Source organism: Carettochelys insculpta, chromosome 5 (genome assembly GCF_033958435.1).
Source record: "Carettochelys insculpta isolate YL-2023 chromosome 5, ASM3395843v1, whole genome shotgun sequence".
In the NCBI taxonomy this organism is placed as follows: Eukaryota; Metazoa; Chordata; order Testudines; family Carettochelyidae; genus Carettochelys; species Carettochelys insculpta.
Genome location: NC_134141.1, coordinates 83915731 through 83927996, shown reverse-complemented (window position 1 = coordinate 83927996; position 12266 = coordinate 83915731). Strand labels below are relative to the sequence as shown.

Genomic DNA, 12266 nt, shown 5'->3' with positions numbered 1-12266 from the left:
TCTACTGGTAGTACTAATATAGTGGTAGGATTAAAAATCTGAGGTAAAGTTCTAAAATAAAAGATAGATTTCTATGTCCCCTCTCAGGAACACAGAGCTGCTCCAAGATCCATCTCAGCCAGGGGATGGTAGAAAAGGAACTGAAGGAGAGCTCACACTTCACAGAACTGCCACAGCGCAAATTGCTCAGTGCATGTGTGTGGCACAATGAAGTACTGCTCTGAAAAAATCTTGCAATCAGCAACATGGGGTGCTGCAAGACCTAAAGAAACCTAAAGCGGAGCACCCACAGTGATCACTCAAAGAAGAGCACTGATTATTAGCAGCTGCTATTGGGCACTTAAGTTTTTCAGGAAAGTGGATTAAGGTGTGAGCATTATACACTTCAAAACAAGACAGTTCTAGTAAAAGACTTATTGCTATATCCTGAAGAAAATAATTACTTTATGTCCAAATAAGAGCCATTGTAATTTGCAGCTTCTTTCGAAAGCTACTACTACTGAGCTAAGACTGAACAGTATTATGACGCAGCACTACGTTTATTTTTCTGACTACTTCACATTAAGGTGTTCCTTGAGGTAATTTACACTGTGAACATGTCAGTGGAGGAACTGAACTCTTCAAAATACACGAGAGTCTGCTCTCACATCTTTATTAAACTGTACTCTGAACAACTACTCCTTTCCAAGGCACTGGAATTACTGCTATTATGGCTCCACGCACCCTTTCCTCCATGGACTAGAATTTTCCATTATAAGAGGAAACTCCTACTGCGCCAGCCAGAATCCAGCACGGGACAGCAGCTGTCACTCTTCCACTGCTGCTCAGCCAGTACTCAGCCTGATCTTTCTCATCACTCACCAAGACTCTGTCCTCTAAGTCTTTGCTCCTGCTGAGAGACTCAGTGTGGCTGGGAGCACACTACTTGATCACATAACTGAGAGAAACTGCTCTGATTTTTATGGAGTGAGAGGACAACAAAATGGGATGAAAGAGAAATGTGACACCAGATGAATAGGAGTTTTTGGTTTGTGAATTTGTGACACTAAAATGGTTCTGGGGTTGGTGAAAGAGGAAGATTATTATTTTAGGAGTTGCTTCAGCTAAAGTACTCAAATACACAGGACTCACAATACAATGTTTTCCATGAGGGCTCCTAAGTTCTGGAACTTGTTCCCCATCATTGATCATGAGCAGCGTGAACCTATTAAACTTTTCAGGATACTCCTAAAGGTTATCTATTTATTAGGACCTTTAGCGAGGGCTGAGAAGATAGCTGTAAGTAAGGTGTTTGGGTGGATTGCATTCACTGCTTTGAAACACTGGTTGGTAACATTCATTTAACATTTTCTGCAAGTTTTACTAAATCTGTCGGTTAGTTATTTTTGGTAAATCTATTTATTATTATTATTATTATTATTAAAGTGTTATTACCACAAGAGCTGACAGGAAACATTTTTTCTATTTTAAAAAAAAGATAAATTCCTTCATACTCTGGAAATTAAATATTTGTGCTAAACATAAATATCTTAAGAAAAAGACAGGTATATCATAATAGTTAAAATTTGCACTTACTAGGTGAATTCCTGTTCATTTGAGCCTACAACAGAAATGAAAAATAATACAAATAAATATTTTCATTAACCTCTAAAGAACTCAATGGCACACATATTAATGAGCACGCCTCTCTCTCAATTATAGCTTTGCTTTCAATGCTGGGGAGACAGCTGAAAACTCAGGGAAGGGACAAAACACAAGCAGGGCCCAGGTGAGTGTAAGACAGGAAGGAAAGGAACAAAGAGGGCTGGCATCAGGCAAGGAAGCAGTAAATGGGAAAGATTATTTGTAGTTTGAAAGTGGGCTGAAGCTGGGAAATTATGATGGAAGCTTGCAGAAAAAGAGAGCACTAAGTTGTCAACAAAACTCTCTATTGTAAACATAGCCTCTAAGAGCAAGTGTGCCTTGAAAGCTAGAGTTTGCAGCAAAAATGCCCTAAAGTCAGCTAGCTGACACTACAGCCAGGTGGCACAGGAACATTTTAAAGAGTCCGGGGTGGTGAAATTCAGCCCTCTTACCTCTGTTCATCCTCCACCCCCAGCTGAGGCTGGCAGCCAAGACCGCCAGCTTGTGGGGCCAGCAGCCCGAGGGGGTCCTACACCACCTTTACACCTCTGGTTTATGTTCCTATGATTACAGCAGACCTGAAGCACCATCAAAACATCAGTCTATATATACACAGGTGAGTGCTCTACATGCAAAAAACATACCCAGACAGCATGGACATAAAACAGCAGTGACAAAGGGGGAGCAGAGTTGAGAAAGTGCCCTGCATGCCTGAATCCCTCTGATATATACCTTACACGGATCTTCATTTACCAAAGAGGTGCCTTGCACTATTTTTAGCAGTGTAGTGTCCCGCTCCCAGAATCCTGAACTGCTACGTACAGCTACACATGTAGTGCTTGTATTTTACATACCACCACAAAAGTAAATACAGACACACTGTGTATTGCAACCAAGGGAATATGGAACATACATAAAGCTCAAAAGAAATAGCACTGAAATACTTTTAATATATATATAGACTGATAGAAACACAGAGCTCAAGAAGCTGTCAAATCCAGCACCCAGCACTGGGGCAGGACCAAGGAAACCTAGATACTCTCTGATAGATGTCTGACCAACCTGTTTTTAAAAATCTTCCAAAAGAGGATTCTACTGCCTTGCTTGAACATCTGTTCCAGAGCATAGCTACCTTTATAGTAGGAAGGATTTTTCGAATGTCTAACCTAAATCTTCCTTCTGGCAGATTAAACAAATTATTTCTTGCCCTATCTTCAGCAAACATGAACAACTGATCACCACTCTCTTTTTATATTTAAAGCCCTTAATGTATTAGCTCTCCTTCAGTCATCTTTTTCCAAGACTGAACATGCCCAGCAATGTTGCCTCTAATTTTTTCTATCCACATGTGGAATACATTTTATGTGCATTGATGCATGTGTGGATGTGCACCTCCAGTAGAAACTTATGCTGCTGGCTGTGGGTGCTCTGATAGTCAGTTGAGTAGCACCTGAATCTTTCCTGGGTGGCTGCTCAAGCACTCAATTTACAGGAAACACTGATGTCCATTTTTGTAACCTTTCCTCACAGGTCAAATTTCCTAAACCTTTTACCATTGTTGTTGCTCTCCTCTTGACTCCCTCCATTTTGTCCACATCTTTCCTAAAGCAGAGGACAGAGTACCCCAAATGAAGCCTCAACAGTGCCAAGTAAAGCAGAACAAACATCTCCCTTGTCTTATATACTATATACCTGCTACTACACCCCAGAATGAAATTAGCCTTTTTGTAATTACATCACATTGTGGACTCATACTTAACTTGTGATGCACTATTACCCTCAGATCTTTGCCTGAAATATTACCTCCTAGCCACCTGTCCCAAATTTAGTAGGTGTGTATTTGGTTTTTCCTTTCTAGGTGAAGTTCTGTGCACGTTTATTGAATTTTATTTTGTTGAATGCAGATCAATTACCTAATCTCATCATTTTGAATTCTAATCCTGTCCTTCAAGGTGCCCCTCACCCATTCTGGTGTAATTCACATATTTCATAAGTATGCACTACTCCATTATCCAATTCATTAATAAAAATATCAGATAGTACCGGACACAGAACTGAGGCCTGCAAGACTGCACTAGATATGCCCTCCTAGTTTGACAGCTAACGAATGAGAACTACTCTGAGTTGAAATACTATTTGTGCACCACTACTACAGTAAATGCATCCTGATTACATCTGCCTAGTTTTCTTACAAGAATGTCTTATAAGATTGTGTCAAAGTTTTATCAAAATCAAGATACATTACATCTATTGCCCTCACTCCCCCGCCCTCCCAACCCACAAGGTCAGTAAACCTGTCAAAGAAGGAAAATTAGGTTGATTGGTGTGATTTGTTCTTGATAAATCCATTCTGGTTAATCTTCATAACATTATTTCCTTTAGGCTCTTATAAACTGATTGTTTAATAATTTGGTTCAATACCTTTCCAGATGTCAAAGTTAGGTTGACTAGCCTATAATTCCCTGGGTCCTCTTTATTCCCTCCTTTGAAAAGCAGGTAACTATGTTTGCTCTTCTCCAGTCCTTTGGGACTTTTACAAATCTGCTTAAGGTTTCAAAAAGATAACTGTTAACAGTTTTGAGATTTTTTAGCTAGCTCCTTAAGTGCAACTTCATTGTATTCATGTCAAGTCTAATGACACATGAATTAAAACATACTGGCTGTGTCTACACTAGCCAAAAACTTTGAAATGGCCATGCAAATACATATTCAGCACCTCATTAGAATGCGGGTGGCCGCGGCACTTCGAAATTGACACGGCTCGCTGCCACACGGCTCATCTAGACGGGGCTCCTTTTCGAAAGGACCCCAGCTACTTCGAAGTCTCCTTATTCCTACGAGCAGATATGAGTGTCAATTTTGAAGTGCCGCAGCCGCCCGCGTTCTAATGAGGCACTGAATATGTATTTCAGCACTTCATTAGTAAACTTTGAAATGGCCATTTCTCTCGCCCCCAGCTCCCCATGTTTGTTAACTTTACAGCATCACTAACTTAAATGAGTTTCAAATTCACAAGATAACAAAGTAGGTACACCCAAGCCACTAGAGTCATTCTTGTGTTCTATCTATTAGAACTCTCTTCCTCCCTTAAACAACAATTATTCCATTTTTAGTTTCAAAAATGATGATAAAAATCCTTTTGCACTTACAGGACTGTGTCTCTGGTATCAGCATGCAAGAGAAAAAGGGAAAAACATGATTAATATATAAGAACCCGGGACTGACATTCTTCCTGTGTGTCACTCTGAAGCCTAGAATGTCTGTTGAGTCAGCAGCAATCAATAAACATAGCTAGAAGTATGGCTGACTTATTTTTGGTTAGAATAATCAACAGGTTCATCATGAGTAGGATTCATGTCCTTTTACAATCCAGTTTGTAAGTTCTTATCCATTTTTGGCTGTTTTCCCCCCACATTATGAATTGCATCAATACACTAGCACAGACTTTCACCTAGTTTTTAAAATAAGACTATTTCAAACATTTGGTTTATGTACTTGCCTTTTTGTAACTTTCACTTCGCATAGATATCACTTATAAGGTTTGACTGTAATGTTAATCCTAAATACAAAGAGGATTGTTCTCTCATTCTAAAGGGGGAATGGGGACAGCAAGTTGCAAAGTAAAATATATATACTTTATATATACTCCTGGCCTATCTTAGGGTTTTCTAAGGTACTCACCTCCTTGGCTTCCAAGCACTTACAACCTAATACCAATCCAATCCATCCATTAAAAAAGGATCCCCCAGCACATTAAACCTAAAATATGGATCTTAGGAGAAATTATATTTGTGCAGGATTTGGAGAAAGGATAATAGTCACTATTTTCCTTCATTCATTAAAGTGGCTCCCTGAAGCATATCTCAATGCTAGAACTAACATCATTAATTCCAGAAATAAAGTGGTGATGACTATATATGGGAGAGATACATGCTGTACTATACAGCTGGAATTAAAATGGACACATGGTGTCTCCGGCGTTAGATCCCTCCTCAGTAAAACCCGACCTTCCAGAGAAAAGACTGAGTTAACACTTTATGTGATGCAAAATATAAAGATTACATTAGCTTACTTCTCTGTTAAATGTAATATATGGAACAAATTACTCACAGATATTGGTGGAGTTAGAGTGATGTTCCCTATAGATACTTTTAATTCATCCAATGAAGCCTTATTATAATGAGAGCTATTATTTGGCTGTACAGGTTTGATTTCTACATGGAACCTCCTCGGTTCATCATCTTCAGAGTCAGAATCACTGGATGAGTAGAAATGGTTCTCTTTGGTATGTTTTTCTCAGTTAAGGCAACTGATATGTTAGGCTCGCCTCTACAAAGAATAAATCAGTTTCTCACATACTCAGCATACATATCTGCAACAAGTAAACACTACTGAGGAATGAAACTAACCACGTTAAAAAAGAGTCTGCCAAAAGGTACATAAAATCACCACTCACTGTTTACCTGACACACATACTTTAAAAAGAGAAGTTACTCACCGTAGTAACGGTGGTTCTTCGAGATGTGTCCCCGTGGGTGCTCCACAATAGGTGTTGGGCTTGCCCGGCGCCGCAGATCGGATCTTCCAAGCAGTTTCTGCCGGACCGCGCATGCGTTGGCGCGCACCGCTCCCTTGCGCACTCCTGGCCATGTGCGCGATCCGGTCCCCGCCAGTTCCTCGACCAACCGCCTCGGGTGCCCCTGCAAAACACTAACAGAGATCCGAAGCGGGGAGGATGGGCGGGTAGTGGAGCACCCACGGGGACACATCTCGAAGAACCACCGTTACTACGGTGAGTAACTTCTCTTTCTTCTTCAGGTGTCCCCGTGGGTGCTCCACAATAGGTGACTACCCAGCAGTAATCCAAGATAGGAGGTGGGTAATCGGATTATGTGCAGCTTGTCCCCGAGAGGACCGCTGCAGAGAGACGGGTATCCTCTTGGAATACCCTGTGAAGGGCGTAATGTTTGGCGAAGGTGTCGTAGGATGACCAGGTCGCCGCTCTGCAAATGTCTTTTAACGCAACGCCCTTGAAAAAGGCTGTTGATGCCGCCACTGCCCTAGTGGAATGAGCCCTGGGAGTGGCCGATAAAGGAGTCTTTTTGAGCTCATAGCACATTTTTGTGCAGGATACAATGTGCTTTGAGATTATCTGCGAGGAGAGACCTTCTCCTTTCGATTTGGGAGCGAGGGAGACTAGGAGTCTATCCGTTTTCCGGAAGGACTTGGTCCTGTCTACGTAGAAGGCTAGCACCCTCCTCACGTCCAGGAGGTGTAGGCGCGCCTCTTCGTTGGAGTTATGAGGCTTTGGATAAAACGAGGGTAGAACAATAGGTTCGTTAATGTGAAACTCAGAAGAAACTTTGGGAACAAAGGCTGCATGCAGCCATATGGTTACCGCCTCCTTGGAAAAAACAGTGCAGGGTGGCGTTGCCATGACTGCCGCGAGCTTGCTCACCCTATGAGCTGACGTAATTGCAAGAAGAAAGGTCGTCTTTATTGTAAGGAGGCGGAGGGGAACCATGGCCAAGGGCTCGAACGGTGGTCCCATTAGCGTGGTAAGCACCAGGCCCAAGTTCCACGAAGGCGGAAGCGGTTTCCGAGGGGGGTATAGGTTTACCAACCCTTTGAGGAACCTGGTAACCATAGGGTGGGCGAACACCGTGTGCCCTTCCTCCTCGTGTCTGAACGCCGAGATGGCGGCACGGTGGACCTTCAACGAGGATAGCGAGAGTCCTCCTCTCTTGAGGTCTAGTAAATACTCTAGTATTGTAGGTATAGGCACCAAAAGGGGGGCCAGCTGTTTGGTAGCACACCAAGCCGTGAAGCGAGTCCATTTTTGCTTGTAGGTCTTCCTGGTGGAAGTCCTCCTGCTACTTTCTAGGACTTGCTGTACTTCCACTGTGCATGTGCTCTCTAGGGAGCTGAGCCATGGATTAACCACGCTTGCAGTCGCAGGCTTTGGGGGTACGGGTGCACTATGGACCCCTGGGCTTGCGTGAGCAGATCCGGCGCCACCGGAAGAGACATCGGTGGACGGTCCGACATGCGCAGGAGTAGGGGGAACCATTGTTGTCGATCCCACGTTGGGACTATCAGGATCATCCGGGCCCTTTCCCTCCTGGCTTTCTGCAAGACTTTGTGGATCAGCACTGTGGGAGGAAACGCATAAAGCAGGGGGCCCCTCCACGGGATCGCGAACGCGTCCCCCAGGGACCCCCATCCCAGTCCTGCCCTGGAGCAGAATCGTGGGCACTTCTTGTTGTGCTGAGTGGCAAACAGGTCTATTCGGGGAAAACCCTATGCGTGGAAAATCGGTCGTAGCAGATCGGGACGGATCTGCCACTCGTGTGAGAGTGCAAAACGCCTGCTCAGCTGGTCTGCCTTCACATTGTGCGCACCCGGCAAGTATGAGGCTTTCAAGATTATATTGTTGGCGATGCACCAGTTCCATAAGCGGACTGCTTCCGTGCATAAGGCACGGGATCGAGCTCCTCCTTGCCTGTTTATATAAAACATGGTGGAGGTATTGTCTGTACTGATCCCGACGACTTTGCCTTGTATGTGGTCTCGAAAGTGTCTGCAGGCGTTGAACACTGCTCTGAGCTCCAGGATATTTATGTGTAGTGACTGTTCCGTGGGTGACCACAGTCCTTGAGTCACCTCTTCGCCCATGTGCGCTCCCCACCCTATGAGGGAGGCATCTGTAGTGAGAAAAACCAATATTTGCGGCTGGTGGAAGGGTACCCCTGTTAGCAGGTTCCTGGGGTTCATCCACCATTGTAGGGATTTGCGCACCCCGGCTGTGGGCGACACCACCCTGTGAACGGTGTGTACTGCCGGTTTGTATACACTCGCCAGCCAGTGCTGCATGCTGCGCATGTGTAACCTGGCGTTCTGTACTACGAACGTCGCCGCTGCCATGTGGCCCAGCAGCTGCAAGCACGTCAAGACCGGCACCGTAGGGCTGAAGGTGATGACCTGCACGAGGGAACCGATGGCCCGAAAGCGAGCCTCTGGCAGATATACTCTCGCTGTAACCGAGTTTATGCGAGCCCCTATGAACTCTATGTCCTGTGTAGGGTCTATTTTTGAGTGAAGAGAACGTGTTTCCTGTGACGCGTATCATGCGCAGAACCTCCCCCTTCGAGGCCCCTTTGAGCAGGCAGTCGTCTAGATACGGGAAAAATAAATACCCCCTGCCTGTGCAGGTAGGCTGACACCACTGCCAAGGTCTTGGTGAAGACTCTGGGGGCCGAGGAGAGGCCAAACGGTAGGACCTTGTATTGGAAGTGTTCGTTGCCTACCATGAACCGGAGGAATCGCCGGTGAGCCGGATGGATAGTTATGTGGAAGTACGCGTCTTGTAAATCGAGGGCTGCGAACCAGTCTCCATCGTCCAGTGCTGTAAGGATGGAGGCGATTGTGGTCATCCGAAAACGTTGCTTGCGCAGGTACCGGTTGAGGCCGCGAAGGTCTAAGATGGGCCTCCAGTCTCCTGTCTTTTTCTCCGTGAGGAAGTACCTGGAGTAGAACCCTTTTCCTTGCAGTTGCTCCGGCACTCTTTCCACTGCCCCTATGAGCATGAGATGGTCCACCTCCTGCCTGAGCCTCGCTACATGGGAGGCCTCCTGGAGGTGGGGCTTGGGTGGAGGTCGTGACGGTGGGAGCGACTGGAAGGGGATGGCGTTCCCCGTGGCTATGATCTCCAGCACCCATTTGTCTGTGGTGATCCTTTGCCACTGGTCGTAGAATGGTCGGAGGCGATGGTGGAATAGTTGCTTCGGATGACCTTGAGCGATGGTAGTGATGGCGCAGCCCTGGATCTGTATGTCAAACTTGTGGCCTTTGGCCCCGCCGCGAGGACGCACGGCTCTGTTGTGAACGGCGCCTGGGAGTTCTGTACTGCTGGTGCTGTTGATGTCGCCCTTGCTCGTAACCCCTGTGGTACTGGGGGCGCTGTTGCTGGTACTGGTACCGTCTTTGTTGAGGGTAGTACCTTTTCTTTGTGTATGGAGGGGTGTAAATCCCCAGGGTCCTGAGTGTGGCTCTTGAATCTTTACTGGAATGAAGGACCGAGTCAGTTGATTCAGCAAACAGCTTCTGCGAGTCGAAGGGAAGGTCAACTATCTTCGCCTGCAGATCCCTCGGTATACCCGAAGTCTGGAGCCAGGACTCCCTTCGCATCACCACTGCCGTTGCTGTGGAACGTGCTGCTGTGTCCACAACGTCCAGGGCGATCTGAACTCCCGTCCTCGAGGCCGCGCAGCCTTCTTGCACTATGGCCTTGAGCACCGGCTTTTTGTCCTCTGGAAGCGAGTCCATGAGGGAGGTTAACCTGGAATAGTTGTCGAAATTATGGTTCGCTAAGTGCGCTGCGTAATTTGCCATTCGCAACGTTAAAGTGGAGGAGGAGTAGACCTTTCTGCCGAACAGCTCTAGCTTCTTGGCATCTTTGTCTGTTCCCCATCCTGAATTGAGGTGTCTTTGATCTTTGTTGCGATGACTCCACCACCAAGGAATTTGGCTGTGGGTGGCTGAACAGGAACTCCATGCCCTTCGCCGGCACGAAGTATTTCTTATGCGCTCTCTTTTGGACAGGCGGAATAGTCGCAGGGGTCTGCCATATCGTAGTGGCGGACTCTAAGATCGCTTCATCAAGCGGTATTGCTACTCTGGAGGAGGCCGGAGGTCTCAAATTTTTGAGGAGCTTTCTCTTGCACCTCTGCTGTTTGGATGCCTTGCGTGAAGGCCACCCTCTTAAACAGCTCTTGAAACTGTTTGAGATCGTCCGGAGGATGGACGTCCCCCGGGGCCGTAGCCTCGTCCGGGGAGGAGAGTGAGGAACCGCTGGGGTACGTCTCTCTGGACCCTTCCGGTTCCTGTTGGTGATGGTACACCCTCTCACTAGAGGTTTGCGAGGGAAAATCTCGGGGTTCCATAACCAGTCCCCCCTGAGATGCTTGAGTCTCTGTCCCCAGTCGTAATTTCCCTCGGGGGTACGAGATCGTCTGTGGGGATCTTTCCCTAGTAGATTGCCGATGGTGTCTATGCCCCGCGTGGTAGGGGCGACCATGGCAGTATAGGCACTGTTCTTGGGAAGGTGACCTAGACCACTCCCTTGGTGCATACCCTCTGCGTCTGGGGGAGGGAGATCGTCGAGACACTGGAGAGAGCGATTTTGCATAATAGTCCAGCGGTTCAAACCCCAGGAAGGGTGAAGGTGGTCCCAGCCAGGGTGAGGCTGGTTGCAAAAATGGAGAAGGGGGCTCCGGGTAGGCTAGGGGGGACCCCTGCCTTCTGGTTGGAGTCTGCAACATAAGCGGAGGGCTGTGAGAAAGCAACTCCACAGCCCTGTCCGGAGAGGGGCTGCAATGCCTCCTCTTGTGTGCAGCCTTCCCCCTCCCTGGAGGAGGTAACTCCGCCCCCTGACACACAGGGGATCCCGGCCCCGTCCGCACCGTGCTCGGCACGCTCGAAGGTGGTGTCCTTCGGTGCCTGCAGGCTGTGTGCCTGCGCGCTCTGCACCGCCGGTTCCCCGGGGGTCGGTGCCGCCGGTACCGGCGCTTGTTTAGCCGCCGCCCTGCCTGCGGTGCGGGGCGGCTGGCTGATTATCGGAGGCTGAGCCGCTTCCACGTGGCTCTCCGTGCCGCCGCCGATCAGCTGTTGCTGCGGCTGGGGGCTGCTCGCTCCTCCCGTACCGCTCGCTGTTGCTGCCGGCAGGGATCGGGCTGGGGAGGCTTTCCTCCGTTTTTGCGCTGATGGGGTGAGGGAGGCGGCTTTCCTTTTATGGGCCCTGGAGGGTCCCTCCTGCTGCGGCCGCTCCGGCACGTCTGGCTGGAGGGCCTTATCAAAAAGCAGCATTTTAAGCCGCATCTCCCTGTCTCTCCTTGCTCTGGCTGTTAATTTAGCACAGAAGGAGCATTTCTGTGCAACATGGGACTCCCCAAGGCACCTTATGCATAGACTGTGCCCATCGGACGCTGGCATCGCCTCTCGGCAGGACTCACATTTTTTAAATCCTGAAGAGGACATTGTTGGTGAGTCTTTCAGTTGTTAAACGGGTACTTAGCACCTTCTCTGTGCTGTTTTCCCCTTCCGATGGCCTGCCGCAGCAGGAGGGCTGATGGCCCTATGCTCCTGGCCTCCGGCGCTTGTTACTGGGACTGGATTGAAGCTGTCCCGCTTGTAGTTTGTTTGTTACTTTTGTTTTTTTGTTTTTTTTTTTTGCAAAAATAACAACCGGCTAACTTGCAGTAGCCTAAGTACTTGAAAAACTTTAAAGAAAAACAGTTAAAGTCATTGAATACGCTACTTGGCCTTAGCCTAGTTCGGATTCCGTCTGCAGCCGACGGCGGTTAAGAGGAACTGGCGGGGACCGGATCGCGCACATGGCCAGGAGCGCGCAAGGGAGCGGTGCGCGCTGGCGCATGCGCGGTCTGGCAGAAACTGCTTGGAAGATCCGATCTGCGGCGCCGGCCAAGCCCGACACCTATTGTGGAGCACCCACGGGGACACTCGAAGAAGAATTAAACTTAGATGCTTTCACCCTATCTAAGCATCTAACAAACAAATGTAGAAGGTATGTTAATGCAACTATATGGTTACAAATGTAAAAGGCACAAACTGCCAAAACAGACAAA

General features: G+C 47.5%; 1 protein-coding gene across 6 annotated transcripts in view; it reads right to left on the bottom strand.

Moving 5' to 3' along the window:
* FCHO2 (FCH and mu domain containing endocytic adaptor 2) overlaps nucleotides 1-12266 on the bottom strand; it is a 178154-nt gene that overhangs the window by 50552 nt on the left and 115336 nt on the right. For all 6 annotated transcript variants that reach the window (XR_012645764.1, XR_012645763.1, XR_012645766.1 and 3 more), the window contains exons 13-14: nucleotides 5734-5912; nucleotides 1576-1600 (exon numbers count right to left, since the gene is read on the bottom strand). Coding sequence is in view for 2 of the 6 variants with exons in the window: in XM_074995423.1 (XP_074851524.1) it covers nucleotides 1576-1600; nucleotides 5734-5912 (204 nt within the window). In the remaining 4 variants the exon portion in view is untranslated. The remainder of the gene's footprint in view (nucleotides 1-1575; nucleotides 1601-5733; nucleotides 5913-12266) is intronic.